The following is a 19,794-nucleotide window of genomic DNA, read 5'->3' as shown; positions in this document are numbered from 1 at the left end:
CTCTTAACTTCTGAGTCATCTCTCCCACCCAAGTGGCACACATTTTTTTTTTTTTTTTGGTTTTTCGAGACAGGGTTTCTCTGTATAGCCCTAGCTGTCCTGGAACTCACTTTGTAGACCAGGCTGGCCTCGAACTCAGAAATCTGCCTGCCTCTGCTGGGACTAAAGGCGTGCGCACACTTTTAATCCCATCACTCAGAAGGAAGATCTCTGTGAGTTTAAGGCCAGTCTGGGCTACACAGTAAGTTCAAGGCCAGCTGAGGCTACACAGAGAGACCCTGTCTTATACATACAAACAATCAAACAAACCAACCAACCAACCCTCATTTCTTGATGAGTCTTTGGGTCCCCCAGGCCCTCGCCTCTCTCTAGGGCCTACCTCCCAGGGGAGCCCCCTACCCACACAGCTGTCTCTGCTTCCTTCAGGAGCGCCAAGACCTACTCTTACCTGTTCTCCCACCCTTCACGGATGCCTATCTACCCCAAATGGATGGGGGCGGACCATGCTGATGACCTCCAGTACGTCTTTGGAAAGCCTTTTGCCACCCCATTGGGCTACCGGCCCCAAGACAGGACTGTCTCCAAGGCCATGATCGCCTATTGGACCAACTTTGCCAGGAGTGGGTAAGATGTGTGGTGAAGCCCAGGTCCAAGGGCAGCAGATTTGAGGGCTCCTCTGTCACTGTGGCCCTGTAGGCCTGCTCTCTCACTTGGGCAAACTTCTAGTTTGCACATGAGCAGAACTGCTGACCCAGCCCCAGGGCCAAGCACGTGCTCACCATGACTGAGCCTTGAAAGGTTGGCTCGGATGGCCAAGCTGTCCAGGAGCATGGGCCTCCAGTCTCTTTGCAGGCCCCTGCTCAGTCTCTTCTCGCTCTGCAGGGACCCCAACATGGGCAACTCACCTGTGCCCACACACTGGTACCCTTATACCTTGGAGAATGGCAACTACCTGGACATCACTAAGAAAATAACCAGCACTTCCATGATGGAACACCTGAGGGAAAAGTTCCTGAAGTTCTGGGCTGTGACGTTTGACGTGCTGCCCACAGTGACCGGTGACCAAGACACCCTCACTCCCCCTGAGGATGACTCCGAGGTTGCCCCTGTCCCACCTACAGACGACTCCCAGGTTGCCCCTGTCCCACCTACAGACGACTCCCAGGTTGCCCCTGTCCCACCTACAGACGACTTTGTGGAGGCTCAGATGCCTGCCACCATTGGCTTCTAAAGTCTTATAAGCTGGGGCTGGAGAGATGGGTCAGGAATTAAGAGCACTCGCTGTTCTTCTAAAGGTCCTGTGTTCAATTCCCAGCACCTACATGGCTGCTCGCAATGTCTGACTCCATCTACTGGTGTGCAGATGTGCATGCAGACTAAGTACCCGTATATATAAAATACATACATAAATAAAGTCTTACAAGCCTTGGTCCCAGGGTCCTGCTCTTATTAGCTGTCCTTCAATAAAGCCTCAGCCCTCGCTATCTGATATTTGGTCTTTGCTCCTGAAACAGCCTGAGGAAGGAGGGACGCCCCATTTGTGGTGACAGGCACTTGGCCCATCCCCTCTAAAACCCAGGGGTGGGGCAGTAGTAGTGTAGTAGAGAGGCTCTTTCAGGCAAGAAGCAACTCCCTGAGATCCTGGAAGATCCCATCTATTAGGGGCATCCTCTAGCCCTGGCAGCCGTGTGTGGCAGAGAGGCGGGGCCATCTGAGGCACAGGCAGCTATAGGAAGCTGGAACCTGCTTCATGGGCCACATGGATGCTAAGGGGAAGAGGCACCCTACAGCTTTAAGCACTGCACTCGGGCTTTCCCAGGCATGGTGCAGCAGGGGACAGAACCCTAACGAGGTCAGTGGGCATGTCTTGTCCTTAGGGAAGGGCTTGGCCCCTGTCATGTCTGCAGGTAATCCTCCTCCTCCCACTTTTACAAAGGACTTTGAAGTCCCTTAACTGTGACAAAATTCGTCATAGATGTGGGACGGAGGCTTTTGTTTGGAACCTAGGTCTTGCAGTATTGCCCACACTGATCTCAAATGCTGGGCTCAAGGGTTCCTCTGCCACCAGCTTTTCAAGAAGCCGGGCCCAGGAACTACAGCTTCGAATAATTACTTACTTTAAATGAGATAACTTTGAATAGTTTCTTTAAAAAAAAAAAAGATTTATTAATTTATTATATGTAAGTACACTGTATCTGTCTTCAGATACTCCAGAAGAGGGCGTCAGATCTTGTTACGGATGGTTGTGAGCCACCATGTGGTTGCTGGGATTTGAACTCGCGGGACCTTCGGAAGAGCAGTCAGGTGCTCTTGCCCACTGAGCCATCTCACCAGCCCATGAGATAATTTTAGACCTGAGTTTTGCTGTCTATCTCAGGTTAGCCTCCATTTCATCATCTTCTGAGGGATGCAACAGTGTTCATCCCAGCACTTAGGAGGCAGAGGCAGGCAGATTTCTGAGTTCGAGGCCAGCCTGGTCTACAGAGTGAGTTCCAGGACAGCCAGGGCTACACAGAGAAACCCTGTCTTGGAAAAACAAAAAAACAAAAACAAGTGTCAAATTCTTAAAATTGTGCTAACCAGGTGAGCATGGCACTGAGCAGCAGGTGGCACCTGCGGAAGCCTGACATTTCAGAATCCATGTAAAGGTGGAAAGAGAACTGACTCCATGTTGTCCTCTGACCTCCATGCATGCACTGCCCCCACAGACAATGAGAAATGCTAATTAACAAGCTGTGGAGGCACACAAGTCTTAGGCTAATTGGACCATTTTCAGGACAATTACACATTGTGTCACCAATGCCACTACCTGTTTCCATCACCCAGACAGAAGCTGGACCCGCTGAACACCAGCCTCCACCTCCCTTCCCCAGCCCCTTGTGACCTGCTGTCTCAGCCCCTGCTTGTTCAGATGCTCCTTGTGTAGGGTGACGGAGGAAGCACCCAGGCCGGGCCTCCCCATGGTCTCCAGCCCTGCTCCGGCTGAGCACACCGCTGGTCTCTGAGGATGCTGAGTCCTTCTTTTGACTGATGCACAGCTGGTAGCAATGCTCCCGCTTCCAAACTGGAGACTCAGCTCCTGTTTTCCTTTGCTGATCTAACTAAAGGCTTGTCGATTTTGTTCATCTTTTCAAAGAACCTGGCTCTCTATTCCATTTCTCTCTGGAATGAATTTCTCATTTTCATGTGTGGTGTGTGCATTTGCATATGTGTAGATACATCTGTGTAGAAGCCAAAGGTTGATGTCAGCAATCATCTTGGATTTTCTTCTGTGATCTGGGGTATCAAACCAAGGGCCCTTCCTCAGGCGGGGCACACAGGAAATGTCTCTAGCACCCAGATCCTGCTTGTTTCTAAAGAATGATTTATTTTTATGTGTATGAGGTTTTACCTACATGTGTTCAAGTATTACATGTGTGCCTGGAGGCCAGAACAGGGCATCAGATTTTCTGGAAAATACACGTGATGGTGGGCCACCATGTGGAATCCAATTCGCGTCCTCTACAAGACCAACAATCAAGTACTCCCTCCAGACCCTCTTTCTATAAATTACACATATTCACTTATTTATGAACATGTGGTGCGCATGACGATCACATTTACAGGAATTGGATTTTCCCCACCATGTTGGTCCCAGGGAGCAGACTTGGGTTGTAGGGCTTAGTAATGGGTGCTTTTACCTGCTGAGCCACCCTGCTGGCTTACAACTTGCCACTTCTTTCTATCTCATTCACTTACCTACCTATCTTCCTTTCACCCACCCACCCATCCATCCACCCATCCATCCATCCACCCACCCACCCATCCACCCACCCATCCACCCACCCATCCACCCACCCACCCATCCATCCACCCACCCACCCATCCACCCATCCATCCATCCACCCACCCACCCATCCACCCACCTACCCATCTACCCATCCATCCATCCACCCACCCATCCATCCACCCATCCATCCATCCTATGTGTATGAGTGTTGGCTGCATGTGTTCCAGTGCCTAAGGAGCCAGAAGAGTCAGAACCCCTGGGATTACAGGAGGTTGTGAGCTGCCTGATATGGGTGCTGAGAAGCAAACCCAGGTCCTCTCCAAGAAGCCTGCCTCTGGGCTCTGCCCTCCACACTTTCCTGAGACCTCCCCTTATGTGTGTGCTCTTAGCTGTAGAGCCCCCACCCCACTCCCCATCTCCTTTCTCCATAGAGACTGATCCCCAGAGCCACCACCTGACACCAGCCATTCAGAGGCCATCCTCCTCCTGAGAACACCCCGGGAGTGCGGAGAGGCTGTAGCACTGAGCACATCACCCTTTAACTGTCTGCTGCCCATGAAGTGGATGTGTGCCCCTTCAGCTGCCTCTTCTTTGCCTGCATGAAATCAACTGAGAATCCTTACAAGAGTCAGAAAACCCTGCAAATAAGCAAGGAAATAAAACCAATAAAAGCACAGTGACCAGGCCGTAGTAGAAACGGGATTTTAATATAATATTCAAGTCTAGCATTTTCTATTTACAACAAATAAATATTGCCCCACCCCAATCAGTAAACTTTTTACGTTTTATACAAATGTTCAGTTGTCTTCCTCCTCCCCACAAACCTCCCACTGTGTGTAGTCTTGTACAGCCCAGATGCAGCGGTGGTGAATGGCACTTTCAGTGGAATGGAATTCAATACCAACCGGGCAGTTCATGAGAGGGCTTCTCTCTCTGATTCAAGGGAGGGCTTGGGCTCCTGGTGGGCAAGACCCCCTCCCTCTGTAGGCCCTGAAGGTGGGATCTTTGGTGCAGCCTGAGAAAGGCTAGAGTGTGGGAGGAAAGGCTAGGACCTGCGTGAAGGTCCCAGGCCAGTGCCTGTGGGCACAAGGAGAGAATGCAGTCGGCAGCCTTGCTGGGTATATGTGTGTCCTGGAGCGTCCGGGAGCATGGGTGGCAGTGATCTGCACCTGAGGAGGTGTCAGGAAAGTGTGGTGGGTAGTGTCCAGGGCAGGCAAGGTCCCATGCCCAGTTGGCAGCACTCCTTGGCAAAAGTCAGCTAGTCCTCTGGTTCCAGAGAGCAGAAGGCACCGAAGGCGGCGAGTGATCCCCAGAGGCCAGGTCAGCCCGTCAGTGGCAGGTGTCAATCCCGGCGGCAGGGGAGGGTCAGGGTCAAAGTGGAGGACTGGCAGGTGGGCAGAGGTACCGGTGTGGCCTGGGCCACTCTAGTCTGTAAGTGCTTAGTCCCCAGCCAGTCAGCCTGCCCTGGGAGATGTCCTTAGAAGATGCCTTTGGCAATCCTGAGTCCCTTCTGCTTCATACGAGGGAGGGTGGAGCTGGCTCCATGCTTGACTTTAGCTCCCTTAGTGAAAGTCCGCTTCTTTAGGATGAAGTCATAGTTGGCGGTAGAGTTCATGGCATAGAACACATTGGCGTTTTCTGGAATCTTCAGCTCTGGTGGGAGAGGGACGGGGAGTGCTGCTTATGTGGCTGGGATGCCCCCACCTTCTGAGAGCCTCCTCCCTCCCGGCCAGGCCACAGCAGGGCCCTGAGAGTCCTCCAATCCAGCTCTAACAAGGACCTCTCCTGTGACCCAGCAGAGGTCGATGAGGCCTAAGGAAGTCCCCCCACGCCACCTTATGGCTGTCCCTGCTGGCTAGGTGTCCAGCCAGAGCAGGTGTCCTGCAATCCACACCGCCTTATGGCTGTCCCTGCTGGCTAGGTGTCCAGCCAGAGCAGGCGTCCTGCAATCCACACCGCCTTATGGCTGTCCCTGCTGGCTAGGTGTCCAGCCAGAGCAGGCGTCCTGCAGTCCACACCGCCTTCCTCGACGCTCCACTGCTACTCCCCAAGGCTCCAAGGACCAGCAGAGGGCAGAGCCTTCCTCTGGGTTCCATTCCCACTAGTCACCTCTGGCCTAGAATCTGTCCATCATTACCAAGCGGGACTTGTTGCTCCTGCTGACCCTGTGTCTGCCTCTAGGTCCGGAGCCTCTGTAGGCCTGCCTTCTGGAAAGAAGGCCCCCCTCACCCTGTCCATATAACCAAAACAGTGGAGAAGCTCAGAGGAGGTTTGCAGTAGAACATCTAGGTATCTTGGGAGTTACTGTGGACAGCAGCAAATGGTGCTCAGCTGGGGGAGTTCAGATCACTTCAGCAGTGTCTGTGGTGACAACAGACATGGGTGGCCTCTGTGGTGATGTCTCTCTCTAGCATTAACCTGCTGGCCACAGCCTCCTTTTGGGGAAAAGGACATAGGCACAGAGCCCCTGAAATTCTCCAAGAGCCTTGAGAATGGCCTAATTTTTCTATTTATCTTTTTAATTACGTTCATGCATCTATGGAGGCCCAAAGAGGGCATCACACCCCGTACAACTGGACTCATAGGAGGTTGTCAGCCAGCTGACGTGTGTGCTAGGAACTGAACTCAGATCCTTTGGAAGAGCAGCACACACTTAGGGGATTATAAGTCACCATGTAGGTACTAGGCACTGACTCTGGAAAGCAGCAAGTTCTAACTGCTGAGCTGTCTGTCCAGCACACAGCACCCTGCACACTAACCACTGAGCCGACTCCCTGCCCAGGCTTGGTTGTGACTCCACCCTTCTCCTTTCTAGAGCGCTGACTCGTCTGTGCACTTTTTTGCATTTCATGTGTGGATTTTTTTCTTAAAGATGTATTTATTTGTATTTTGTGTGTGTTGGTGTTTAGCCTACATGTATGGCTGGGAAGGTGCCAGATCTCTGCAAATTGAAGCTACAGTGATGAGCTGCCATGAAGGTGCTGGGAACTGAACTTGGGTACCCTGAAAGAGCAGCCAGTGCTCTTAACCGCTGAGCCATCTCTCCAGCCTCTCATGTGTGGATTTTTTTTTTTTTTTTTTTCAGAGACAGGGTTTCTCTGTATAGCCCTGGCTGTCCTGGAACTCACTTTGTAGACCAGGCTGGCCTCGAACTCAGAAATCGGCCTGCCTTTGCCTTCTGAGTGCTGGGATTAAAGGTGTGCTCCACCACGCCCGGCTCGTGTGTGGATTTTAGCATGAGCATTTTTCCTGAAGTACCTGCTTTCTTATTTTAACCAGGCAATGTCCTCTCTGACAGGCCCACGCATGAGCCTCTCTCCTCAACTCTTGCCACTTATGGAGAGGCCTAGCAACAGACGCTGGGGGAGGGGCCGGTGCTGAGCCGCCCCGTGGCCCTGGCCTGCAGTTGACTGACTTACTGTGATCCTCTGAGATGATCTGCACCAGCTCATAATCCTCCGGCTCGTCCTCGTCTAGGTTGTGTTTGTCCATGGCTTTTCGGATGACAGTCGGAGCCTTATCCTGGCTGGTCACCTGAATTGGGATGGGGAGCAGGCGATCAAGACAGGGCACAGTGTCCTACAACAGCTTGCCACTAACTCCCACACGGTCTTGGGGATCTGTGTGCTCCTGAAGGCAAGAGGAACCAATAATTTCCACTCTGACGGTAAGGAGGAAGGAGCAGCCAGTGCTCACTGGCCTCCCGTGTCTAGCCCTGCCCTAAGGCTGCGGGGGCAGGCAGCACAGGCTAGCTCAGGGAGCTCAGTCATGGGGTCAGCCAGGTGACCGAGACTAAGCACCATTCTGGCTCCTGACACTGAGGGGCACTGAAGGGCCGAGGCCCTACTGGGGTGGGTACGGTAGGGTACCTGACGCAGTGTAGCGGCCGTCTGCAGTTCAAGCCCCGGCAGGTGGGAAAGGCCCTCTGTGTGCTGCCCATCTATAGTCTGAGTAGATCCCACTGGCTCCACGTTCAAACAACATCCACACCTTGGCACTACTGAGTCCGGTCATGGCTACCAGCCTGCTTTGGTCCCCACCTTCCTGAGCTTAGACTACAACAAACTCCTAAGCAGTCTGCCTCCATCTTGGTCAGCAGCCGGTCCCCATGGACGCACCCAGCCACCACTGGCCTCTGTTTCAGCCCCCAAGAGAAAGTCAAGGGTCTTACAGGTCAATGGGTCCTGAGTGACTCTCCCTTAATCCCTGTCCCGTTGCCTTGGGCCTGATGCCCTGCGGGCTGGCCCATTTCCTGGGACGTCTGCCGTCCTGCCATGTCAGGCCTCACAGGCACACGGGCTGCAGCTCACTCACCAGGATGCTCTTGTACATGTTGCCGTTGTCCACATCCAGGCTGACCCTGATGATGCAGCAGTCGCCCACCTGCTGGTTGTAGAGAGGCAGTGAGGAGCTGTAGCTGCAGACCCCTGAGACGGAGCGCTTGTGGGTGCGCGTGGTAGCCACGGGTGTGGTGGAGGCTGACGAAGAGGAGGTGCTGCTGGAGGCGGAGCTGACGCCAGAGGTCTCTGGGGACGACTGGGATGCTGACTCCCAGAACTGTGGACGACAGCAGTGTCAACATCAGTGTGAACCACGAGGGGCTCTGAAGGCCAACAGCCAGCTTTGGGGACTTCTGGGCCCCTTCTTGGACAAAGTGTGAGGATGGGCAGAGGAGGGAGCATGGGTGGTCACCTTCTTTTCCTGGCCATCAGGAGACTCTGGGACAAAGCTCATGTTGATCTCCTCCACATCAGAGCTGGAAGAGCCAGCAGAGTGCACACTGAGCGCGTCGGTGATGTCCCCGCTGCCGAGGTAAGGGCTGCACCTCAGCTGGTCACAGGACTTGGAGTGGGCACTGCTACTGGTGCTGAGCTCCGTGCTGGGAGCCTGGCGGCTGCAGGGAAAACTTAACTTATTCTCGGGGTCTTCCCAGGAATCCCAACCTTGGCTGCTCTCAGTCCTGTTATCCTTGGATATCTGAGGGATCACCCCATCTCACAGAGGTGAAAACTGAGGCCCAGATCACTGACTCGGCTCACTCTATGACAGGCTGGTGAGTGTTAGGATTAGGCCCCAGCACTTACTCGCTCCAGCGCTTGACAATGGCTGTGCTTTTCTTGCTCCTCAGGGTGTTGCTGGCCGACTCAGATGGGGGCTCCAGCTCACACGACAGGGTGTAGCTAAGGTAGACGTGGCTGTGAGCTGGGGCTCCCAATTGGGGTAACCTCAAAGCTGGAGCCTGGATACGCAGCTGTCACCAGGCAACAGAGATATCATGCCCTCCCCCCGCCCCGCCCCCACGGCCAGCACCCTCACCTCTCAGCCTCGCTGAGTCGTTCCATGGCTCGGAACCAGGCTCCAAAATGTTCCTCGGGAGCAATGCTGTAGTTGTTGCAGGCTGACTGTAGCAACTTGATCTGGGCAATGACTTCGAACTCCTGGATCAAAAGACAACAGGGTGGAAGCCTCTGGATCTTTACCCCGCCTCACACCCACTCACGCGTCTCCCTGCTTTCACACAGGAGGCTGTCTGGATGTCATCACCCCAAGACCCTTTTCTATGGAACAGCCTCTGGAGAGTGTACCAACTGTCACTGTCACCATAGAGCATCACAAGGATGCACATGCCTGCCCAGCCCATGGCCCCACCCTCTGAAGCTGGCAGCTCCTCACCTTCCTTCTCTTTTCAAAGTTGATCAGTCTCCCCTAGAAGACAGACAGCCAATGTCCATAAGAAAACAGGCACCTTCCAGCACTGCCTACCTTCTGCACTACCACAAGCGTTCACTAGGGGGCAGGAAGTATCCACGCAGGGCTCTAGACACTAGCATGGGGAAACCTAAGGGCAGAGGTTGTGGGCAGAGGTTGTAGACATTTCTGTCCAGCCCACTCTGAGTTCGAAGGCCCTGCCTGGCCTACATGCTGTCTGACCTTGGAGTGGCAAGCTTCATTCTCTTGCCCAAGGCCACCATCTGAGGGTCATCTGGTCTAGTCTGGCCAACCCTCAGTTCTGCTGTCAGAGCTCTGTAAAGTCTCCAAGGGGGCAACCTCCAAGCTCTCCTGAGAACCAGAGCTCAGGGGGCTCTGTCCTCCCTGCCCTTCAGACCCCACCACAGGCCCAGGTACACTCACATATAGATAGTCCTTCATGGCAGTGTCCAGCATCACCAGGTCAGTGAGGAATGTGCCCAGGTAGGGAACGGTGCCCTGGATGACTCCCTGGGGCATCAATCAGGTGGGAAAGAAGCAAGGCCTGAGCAGGGCCTTCTCTACTGCTCACCTGCCCCGCCCCACCAGGCCTTTCCACTCACAGCAGCTCAAGAACCTTTGCTGCTTCCAGCCCAGGGTCCCCTGCTGCCCCCATCCCAGGTTGGGAACATCTATGGCCCCTGCTCAAACCCTTCCCAAAGAGCTCTGCCAAGCCCTGACTCTGATGGTACAACTGGTTTTTGTCCCCAAAGATATAGCAGGTCATCTAGCCACAGGAGGTAAGGGCCCCCTAAGGGAGCCCTTCCTCTCCCAACCTCCGGGTGGGCCACTCACTGTCTCCTTCTGCCGCCTCTGGGCTCTCCTAGGGTTCATTTCCAGGGTGGCAAACTTGGAGGTTCCTTCCTGCCAGGGTTGAATGTGAAGTCAGTAAGATTTTCTTCCTCTCCCGAGCCCACACTGTGCTCTGATCCTGGGCCCGGCCGGGCCAGTGTTGTCTGCTGCCACATTTGAGATTTCTAGATCAGTGTCCTGTTCTAACACTCACTGGGTAGGAGGGAGGGCCTGGGCCTGGCCTTTGTGCACCTCACCTTCAAAGTTCCTGGTGACAGGAGGGCTTAATCCCTGGCCCTAGTGCCATCTTGACCGGCTCCCTGCAGCAGTGAGGGTATGCAGCCCGGTGACCTCCTGCACACCCCTCATTCCCCTTAGACCCATCTCGTCCTGTGAGCTCAGCATCCTCCATTTTCCAGACAAGAAAACAGAAGCTTGCACACTGGCAGCACCTGGCATGGAACCCCACAGGGACCCAGAGGGCTGCAGGCCACTGACTTGAGTCCTGTCCTCCGGCCACATGAAGCATGATAGGACGGTCTCTAACTGTCATACTGGAGAGGGAGAAGGCGGGGCCGAGACCAAAGCTTCCCAGTTCCACAGGTCCATTAGCAGATGCTTCGTTCTCTAAGGGTCCTGGGCCCTGCAGGGCTGTCTCAGCCTGGCCTGCATAGCAAGGGCAGGGCCCACTGATAATGCTTTTTATGTGGTAGCTTGTGGGGTGAGACAGAAAGTGAGTTCATCAGTCCCTGACACATCTAAGCTGCCTGGGCACCCTATGGCCTCAAGGGATAAAGCAGCCCACCACCGTTCCTCATGCTGGTCAGCAGTTGCTACTTCAGGGCAGTGGGAAGAGCCACCTATACAAGCACGGCTGCACCCTGGGACTAGATGTTTGGAATGGAGGATGACGCCCATCGCAGGTAGCCTCTCACTGGGACAACAGTGAGAGAGAGAACAGGCTGGCTCAGGGAAGTAGCACCCTCCTCCATCTGCCATTAGTCTGCCAGCGGCAGGAAGCTGTAGACCTGCTAATCCGGCTGTCTCATCTTCCTGCAGCAGGCTGGCTGGCTGTCCCCACTACATCAGATTACCAGAGGCCTACTGTTCCACCAAATGCCTGCCACCTGTCCAAGAACAAAGTCATCCCCTCCTCCTGTCTGGTCTTGACAGGACTGGAAGTTGGCCAAAAGCTTTCAGTGAGGAGATGAAACCCTGCCATCTCCTGTCCCCTCTCCCCCTCCCCTGTCCCCTTCCCCCTAACACCCTGTCTGCCACCTCACCTTGATGAGCAGCTCTCTGCTCAGGGAGTAGTTGTTCTCATCAGAGAAGATCTCCGACAGTTTCTGGAACACTCGAAAGCTGTCCCTGAAGGAGGCACAGAGTGAAGGTGGCTGTAGGGAAGGGTGTGCACTGGGGCAAGCACCATGGGGAACCCGCTTTCCTTTACGACAAAGCTTCTGAGCTGCTGGAGAAGAACCCTAAATATGGTTCCGCTGAAGCCTACCAGAGCAGGCAAAACCGGTTTGCTCTCAGCTGTGTGCTAGTTCTGTGCTGTGTGCAAGCATGAGACACTCACCTGGCTCTAATCAGGGTGTGCACACTAAGCTGTGCCCACCAGTGAGCCCACCCCTCCCTCTGTCTCTGCTTTTGGGCCTCACTGAAGGTAGAGCCAGCCTGGGATACAGTAGGGTTGGGGATGGGGAGCCCTACCTGGAGACCTCTTCCCACGTCTTCTTTAGGCGGTGGATGGCATTGCTCTGTAGAGCAGAGAGGATGGCGTAGAGGGAGGAGAAATTCTTGAGCGCTCTGCACTCCTGGGGACAACGAGTCTGTGAGTAGAGCCCATGGACAAGCCCCTCCTGATGCCAGGAAGCTCCCAGAGGGCTTGCCAGGGACACACGTTCACACAGCAACTCAAGTGTACAGTGCCTGGAGCGAGTGTACGCCTGGCTGTGTGGCCCTGAGGTCTATGAAATAAAAGAAGAGGCCCTTCATGTAGCCTACCCTGGCCACCTCGATCCAGTGTTCCACCACCCGGGCCCTGTCCGGAGCCTTCATACTCTGGTCCCCAAGGCAGGTAGTAATGACACAGTTGGCCACATTGTTGAACTGGGCGACAGTGGCACGGATGGTAGGTGCGAGGTGCTCCTTGCCCTTCTTGTCCCGCTGGGACCAGATGGAGCCCAGGCAGTGGTAGGGCACGACTTTCTTGAATAGTTCCTAGGGAGGGGTCAGTGTCATGGCCCTGCACAGCCCAAAGGCCCAAGCTGCGGCAAGTAAGAGTGAGGATGTGGCTGAGCCTTCGGGATCCTCGCCCCTCCACCTGACTTCTGAGGGCACCCAGGTAAAGTGAAGGGAGAAGAAACCTAGCAATGCTCTGCCTGCTCACCCCAGAGCAGGAGCACCTGCTGCCGCTAGCGGGCACGCCTGCTGCTACAGCCCGCCTGAGTCTCAGTCTCCAGTGCACAGTAAGCACTTTATGAATGCTGAGGTTAGCTAGGCTTCAGGTTGGAGTGGAGAAGGGAGACCCAGGAGCACCTTGGCGAGCACTCAGAGGTCAGGCATGTATACACACACACACACACACACACACACACACACACACACCACACACACACACTCCCCTCCCCCCTTTCCATGTCCACCCCAGGGTGGGAAATCAATGCCTTGCGTTAAGGAGTATGCCCTAATCACATGTTTGTTGGCAGTGGAGCTAGGACTTGCCCAGGGACAAAGGCTCTGAACCAGAAAACAGGTCTAGACAGGGGGGGGGGGGGAGGGGGATAAAAGGAAGCCTGCCTTGCCCCGCCCCCGAGCCACTCACTGCGTCCATCAGAGTAAACTGTTCAGCCACCAAGTCAGGAGGGAACAGCAGGAGGTGAGGCTTCTCGTTGAGTCCATTCTCTGTGGCTTCAGGCAGAGACCAGGAAGGCTCTAAGGCAGGAGTGGGCACCGGAGCTGACTCTAGTTCGAGGCTCTGTGAGACAGCGGGTTCCAGCTCTGGAGCCAGTGCTAGGGATGGCTCAGGCTCTGGAACTGGTTCTAGCTCAGGAGCTGGCGCCACCACGGGGCTGGAGGCCAGCACTGGCACTGGGGCCATGGCGGGCTCGCGTACTGGAGTTGATGTCACCGCTTGGCTGGGTGTCAGCAGCAGTGCTGGTTCTAGCTGTGAAGTTGGCTTCAGAGACAGCACTGGAGCTGGGGACAGGGCTGCGGAGATAAGATGCCCACTGTGGCTGCCTCGTCCACAGTACTTCCAAGACAGAATCACCAACTGTCAGAGAACAAGCCCCTGCCCTCACAACAAGATGATATCCCAGACTGTGGTGTACTACCTTCTAGGCCCCAGGCTCGCTCTGGCTCCTGGCTTGGTGGCTGGAGCCTCTCTGTGGTAGAAACTTTTACTGACCCTCCTAGCAGGCTCTGTGTGGCTGCCCCTAGCTCCTCACCCTCAGGCTCAGCCTCACTGGGCTCCAGGTCCTCCAGCTGGGCCAGGAGAAGGTGAGCGCGGCGCTCCAGGTCTGAGCCAGGCATGTTGAGCTGCACATAAGCCACCAGCTGCTTGAGGCAGGGGAAGTCCGGAGGTTGACAGAAATCCTCTGAGTATTGGTCCAGCCAGGTGCCCAGGATGGAGGAGATGGCACTGGGGACACACATCAGAATCAGTGGCATGGTCTCTCCTCCCAGCCTCCCACAGCATCCTGGTGTGCCTCCACCCACAAGTCCCCTTTGGTTGTCCAAGTAACTGGACAGAGGTCACAGAGTGTCCTCCAGGAGGCAGCAAAGGCTCATCAATGGGATGGAGGCTCACAGGGTTCTTTAGGGACCTGTTCCCACTCCTGCCCAACTCTATCAGAATATAGACGCCCGAAGGGCCTGCCATTCAACCAGTGGCGAGGCTTACCTCAGTACCTATTCTTTGTGAGCCAGGTGTGGGTTGCATTTTCCTGAGGGACACGGGGACCAGCTAAATGCCCACTCCTAAGGAGTGAGGCTGCACGGCTATTGAGACAGGCTATGCTAGGGAAGGATTTTCATAGTGACTGGTTCTGAATCAATCTCAATATCTCTCTCTCTCTCTCTCTCTCTCTCTCTCTCTCTCTCTCTCTCTCTCTCTCTCCACACACACACACACACACACACCCTGCCTCTCCTGTCTGACACAGGGGTAGCCTTAGACCTTTTAGCCCAGCATCAGGAACCAGGTGTGTGGGGTCTATGGTTTGCTAGACCCTTGTTCCCTAAACCCCCCCTTTGGACACAAAGCCTACTTACTTTTTGAGTTGGTCCTGCGGTCCACCGTCCTCACTGGAGTAGGGGAGGATGCAGCCATATCTAGAGGAGGCCGTGAGGGCATCACATCTACCGTACCTGCTTATGATGTCTAGTGTTACTGGTCAACTCCCTGATGGGAATGGGGCCCAGGGAGGCAGGGATTCTGCTTCTGTCACGGAGTTAGGTGCCTGGCAACGTGGCTACGCACAGCAGATTGCTTTATAAACCGAGGCACTTCAGCAGACCTGAGGTCTCTCAGTTGATTACTACAGGGCCGCCCTTGCTCTGTGTATATCTAGGTTGAGGTCCCTCTCCTTTCTATGTAGGGAACCCACTTAACCTGAGGTTGAGGAGAGAAAGCTTCTCCACAGAGGAAGGCCTTGACAGCCCAGGTTGGCTGGGCCACCCCGCCCCAACAGGGCCCATCCAGTTCAGTCCTGACAAGAGTCTAAGAGGATGCTTATCCCCAAGCTGGGACTCTCCCACGATTCAGGCGCAGCCGGCAGGAGGGTGTCCCGGGTCTGGCGGTGGTGCTCACCTTTTGAACAGCAGGTCTAGCACCTGCTGAGTGGTAGTGAAGGCTCTGTAGGTGCACAGGAAGACGGTGACGTAGGAAAGGTCACTGCCCTGGAAGGCAGGCACCAGGTGCTCCACCAGCTTCTCCAGAGTACCAGCCTTCACTGTGCGCACCTTGCAGGTCTCATAGAGGTTCAGGGCCGACTCGTTCTCACACTGGGGGACAGGAGAAGAGCAAGGTCAGTAGCAGGGTCATGTTCTCAGGGAAGTTGGAGGCTGGACACCCTCAGCAGAATGTGGCCCAAACGAGGATAAGAGGGTCTCTCTCTGGTTTTAAAGTCTTGGATTTTCAAGCAGAATTTGAAGTGTTGAGCCCTCCGGGGTGGTTTCTTAGGTGAGTGATAGCATTCTCTAACATACTCTGTGGGAGGGGATGTTTCCAAACTGAACAGCCCATCCTAGAGGTTGAAAGACAGGCTTACTCCGGGGTCAGGGGGATGGCCTATCAAGACCCAGAATGTTCCCTGAGCAAGTTCAATGACCACAGGGAAGAATCACACTGGGATGCAACAGTGGTAAAACATGGCTGTGTGGCGGCATCAGCTGTTGTCTTATGGAATATTATGTGGCTGGGTCAGGTCAGCTTCTTAGCTCAAGGAGCCCTCAAAACTTGTTGAGACAGCAAGTTGCAGAGGAGTGTATACATGTTGAAGAATTAGAGTCATCTGAGAGAAGGGACCCCCCCCCCAACTGAGAGATGCCTCCTTAAATATGCTGTGGACAAGACTGCATGGTATTTCTTGATTAGTGATTGATGGGAGAGGGTCCAGCCATTGTGGGTGGGGCCATCCTTAGGATGGTGATCCTGGGTTCTGTGAGACAACAGGCTCACACCCCTCCATGGTCTCTGCATCAGGTCCTGCCTCCAGGTTCCAACTTTGCATGAGCTCCCGTCCTGACTTCCTTCAGTGATGGACTATGATGCAGAAATGTGAGCCAAATGAACCCTTTCCTCCCCAGCTTGCTCTTGGTCATGGTGTTTCTTTATAGCAATAGCAATCCTAAGACAGACAGCTACAAAGCCTAATCTCCCACTCACTGGGGGTAAAGGGCAGCCCTACTATGTGAGAGGGTTTCTGAGACTAGGAAGAAGAGGGCGGGGGAGGGGAGGAGTGACATGTGAGGACAGGTTTTAAACTGAGCAAAATATTTGAATATGCATGGCCTTATGGGAAATGAGAAGCAAAGTCAATGGTGTCTCCTCTCACCTGTCAGTAGGGATGTCAGCAAGACCTTTGTGCAGAGGCTGGGGAAGGGAGGGAAGCTCAGCCCAGAGTTGTGAAAGGGACTCGGGCCCTCAAACAGAAAACTCTGGAAAGGAGTCTAGCAGGGTCACCCTCCTGGTCTCCTCTCCATACTTACCCCTAGCCAGCGCTGGCCCTTAGTGGCTCCTTGGTGTAGCTGGACCTTGCGCAGGGAGATGGAGTAGATGACCCCGTTGATCAGTTCCTCCCCAATCTCCTGCGTGGAGTTCTGGAAAGACAGGGCCCAGGAGCCAGGCCAGGCCATCAGGGGTCTGCTACAGGGGTACGGCACAGACAGGTGGCTTCTGGACTTCCAGGGTGAAGAAATGGAGAGCCAGGACTCCCCTTCCCACCTGGCTCCTCACACCCTTAAGGTCAGCATCTCAGTAAACTGTTCCTACCTAGTACTGGACAGCCCGGCATCGTCTACCTGCACAATACTATTATTCAGTCATTTCAGAGAAGCGTAAATAGAAGCTGAGGCAGCCAAACTGTCTGGTGTATATGACAGATTCCCCTGTGCCAAGGCCCTAGCACGGTTCCAGGTGGCACTGGCCTCAGAGCCCAAGGGCAGGGTCACCCACACTCTTCTCTCTGTGTCCTGTCTGGGGCTGACCAGGCAGCAGCAGGCAGCTCTTTCTAGCCCAGCGCTGGAGTAGCACCATGGCTCTAGGGCAGGTGCAGACGCTGACCACATCTGAGGCCACTTCCTTCCCCTTCTGCTCATTCATGCTTCTGAGACTTCTTGGGTAACATGGGGGTTCCCAGCTGGCTGTTCTTCCTCACGTGAGTGAGTGGGGTACAGCGACAGTGCTGGGGATCCACAGAACTCCAAATCATGAGGCCTGTGTGGGGAAGGGGGTCATGTGGCTGCTTCTCAGAGTCTAGAGCAGAAAGGAACCGCTCACTTCCCTGCACCCCAGGCTCTCTCTACTCCCGCCCTCTGGGGAAGGGCTATACTGGGATGGAGGGGACCTGATTCCTGGAAGTCAGTGGGTAACAAGAAGGCTCATGATCCTAAGCAATCCTGGCCCTCAGCGCAGGGAACATCCCTTCAGAGACTAGTGACACTGTCATCAGCTAACCCCTAACCCAAATCTAGAAAGTCTTTCAGCAAAGATAAAGGAGACCATGGCTCTGGAGCACCCAGTGTGTCGGCTCAGCAGTTCTTGGAAGAGTCTTCCTTTTCCAAGGAGCCTGGCCATACCCAGCATCAGCAGCAGAGTCAGGGGCACACATGAAGCTCCTGCCACACAACACTGGGTTTCAGCCTGGGGACCCAAGTATAGTGCTAGTTTGCAACAGGTTTTTATCAATGCCCATTGGACAGAAATGTGCCCCCGGCCAGGCACACAAACAGGCATAGATGGACGCAAGCAGCAGTGGCCATCCCTGAGCAGGGCTCAAAGGCAAGGCTTTGCTTGGCCTGGGCTTCCAGCAGCTGGCCTGGGCCCTGTGGGAGTGTCATGTGATCCCTGTACCCTCCCCCCACTCAAGGGGGCCATTCTGCCAGCTGGATGGGGGTAGGGGTGCAGACAGGCTCTGAGAGCCATGCATGTCTTCCTCTGGGGAGTTGACACCCTGTTGCACAGATGGGAACTGTTCCAGCCATGAGGAGCTAAGCCCATGCACTCTGCTTCCTTCAAACAATCACAGCAGAATGAACCAGACCACCTCACAATACTGAATATGGGCCCCTTTGTACCAGATACCCAGAGAAGACAGAGAGGCCCCAGGCCTGGTTAGAAAGCTTCTCTTCCCAGTCTAAGGATCTGTCCCCAGGTCCCTCTGAGGTTGGAAGGGCAGAGACCATGTAACCTGAGGCTGCCTTGAGCTACCTTTGTAGCAGGCAGCCCATGTAGTTAGTGCCATGACCCCAGGAATACTCGAGCAGTCCAGGGAGGGAAGGGGGTAAGCTGGCCTGGTAAACAGCTGAGACAGCAAAGATGTCTGCCAGCCTGCCTGCCTGCCTGCCTGGGGCAGGCATCCAGGGAGCCTCTGAGCTCCAAGAGAGGAATGCCACATGGTTGGCTGTGTCCTTAGAGAGGATCATCTCCTCCCACTCCCTGCCAGCCCCTCAAATGTGCAAGGACCCCAGGGATGAAGCTGGCTGCTGTGTCTAACACACTTGGGTCGGTCGCTTGAGGGTGAAAGTGTCCCTGGGAGTCCTGGGAGTAAGCCATCCCCACAATCATAGTCTCTTGAGCATAGCCCAGAGCTCCCAGAATGGGGTGTGTCACCTGATCAAAGTTCTCAGGGTGGCAGGCCAGCAGGATGTATGTCTCCAGCTAAAAGAAAGAGCTGCAGGCCAAGCTCAGAAAAGCAAGGGGCACAGTAAGAGTGGGGATGGCAGGCCTGTGTCAATCTCCCTGGAAAGCACTGGGTGGTGTGGTGGCCTGTCCGGTCAGACACCGGCTGCTTCTGTTTTGGGAGGCCTTGTTCAAGCATGAGATCACAGTTTCTATGTGTGACAGATTCTAACCTTACCTCACCTACCTATACCACCCAGTCACCAGGGTACCCCAGGGCTCTAGCAGGTCCCTTGCCGACCCCCTCGAGCTCTGGTCACACAGGGTCCACAGAACCAGAACCAGGTACTGTATCTCAGGAGTCTCACTCCCCAGCTTGGCTCAGTAAGCTGGCCATGGCGAGAGAGTGGCAGCAGAAGCTAACAGGTGGCACGGTGGGGGCTGCAGCTGACTAAGGATGGCAGACAACACCTGGTACAGCACAGGAACTGGTGTGAGAGCCGCACCTGCCCGAGGACCACCTGGACTACTGGAGCCAGATGGCAGCTTTCTCAGAGTCCTGCCCAGGCTTGGAAAGGAGCTTCCAGAACAGGGAGGAGGCAGTCCAGATTCGAGTGGGCCATCTTAGGCTCTTATCATGGAGGGAGAGCACCTTCCAGTTTTACAGGTGGAAACCAAGGCCCAGGGGAGGGTTGATGTGAGAATCTGAGACTTCTCAAGCCCGGGCCATGAGCGCCGACAGAGGGGGTAAAGTGTAAATATCAAGCATTAGAATCTTGTCTCAGCTCCAGCACTGGGTGGACAGCCTAGATGCTGTGCCCCTGTGGCAGCCCTCAGTGATCAGAGGAACCTTTGGCTAGGGACTGCACAAGGTGCCTGGTTGCCATGGCAGCAGGAGAGCACCAAGACCAAAGAAAAGTCTTGGGCCTGTGCAGAGTTCCCACCGAGTCAGATTCAGGTCCCAGGGACCCTCCCTGGCAGCCCGAGTCCTGCTACTGGCCAGTTAGCATTTCAGGAAATAAAACTAGGCTCAAACGGGGGAGGAGAGACCCACCCCTTCAGCTCAGTACATCCATGGCTTTGTCCACCCCATCCTGCTGTCCATCTACAGATGGCCACCATCGGGCCAGGCCTGGGA

At 54.8% G+C, this 19,794-nt stretch overlaps 2 protein-coding genes across 6 annotated transcripts in view; one reads left to right on the top strand and one right to left on the bottom strand.

The window, feature by feature from the left end:
- Positions 1–1,430, top strand: part of Cel (carboxyl ester lipase) — a 7,927-nt gene extending 6,497 nt beyond the window's left edge. The window contains exons 10-12 of one of the 2 annotated variants that reach the window (XM_021194460.1): positions 427–624; positions 883–1,099; positions 1,133–1,430. In XM_021194460.1, coding sequence (XP_021050119.1) covers positions 427–624; positions 883–1,099; positions 1,133–1,231 — 514 coding nt within the window. In that variant the 3' untranslated portion in view covers positions 1,232–1,430. Of the gene's footprint in view, positions 1–426; positions 625–882 lie in introns of both variants that reach the window. The other variant, XM_021194459.1, reaches the window with a different exon arrangement.
- Positions 1,431–4,446: 3,016 nt separating this feature from the next.
- The window catches only part of Ralgds (ral guanine nucleotide dissociation stimulator), a 39,873-nt gene continuing 24,525 nt past the window's right edge, over positions 4,447–19,794 (bottom strand). For 2 of the 4 annotated variants that reach the window (XM_021192369.2, XM_021192365.1), the window contains exons 2-18: positions 16,526–16,636; positions 15,126–15,319; positions 14,588–14,683; positions 13,762–13,955; positions 13,137–13,522; positions 12,317–12,532; positions 12,023–12,126; positions 11,593–11,677; positions 10,313–10,381; positions 9,902–9,988; positions 9,443–9,475; positions 9,086–9,207; positions 8,854–8,949; positions 8,462–8,663; positions 8,084–8,326; positions 7,189–7,303; positions 4,447–5,422 (exon numbers count right to left, since the gene is read on the bottom strand). In XM_021192369.2, the coding sequence (XP_021048028.1) occupies positions 5,247–5,422; positions 7,189–7,303; positions 8,084–8,326; positions 8,462–8,663; positions 8,854–8,949; positions 9,086–9,207; positions 9,443–9,475; positions 9,902–9,988; positions 10,313–10,381; positions 11,593–11,677; positions 12,023–12,126; positions 12,317–12,532; positions 13,137–13,522; positions 13,762–13,955; positions 14,588–14,683; positions 15,126–15,319; positions 16,526–16,636 (2,529 nt within the window). In that variant the 3' untranslated portion in view covers positions 4,447–5,246. The remainder of the gene's footprint in view (positions 5,423–7,188; positions 7,304–8,083; positions 8,327–8,461; positions 8,664–8,853; positions 8,950–9,085; positions 9,208–9,442; positions 9,476–9,901; positions 9,989–10,312; positions 10,382–11,592; positions 11,678–12,022; positions 12,127–12,316; positions 12,533–13,136; positions 13,523–13,761; positions 13,956–14,587; positions 14,684–15,125; positions 15,320–16,525; positions 16,637–19,794) is intronic. The other 2 variants (XM_021192370.1, XM_021192368.1) reach the window with 1 other exon arrangement.

Source organism: Mus pahari, chromosome 3 (genome assembly GCF_900095145.1).
Source record: "Mus pahari chromosome 3, PAHARI_EIJ_v1.1, whole genome shotgun sequence".
NCBI lineage: Eukaryota > Metazoa > Chordata > Mammalia > Rodentia > Muridae > Mus > Mus pahari.
Note: the sequence above shows the minus strand (reverse complement) of the source record. Positions and strands in the feature narration are given on the sequence as shown.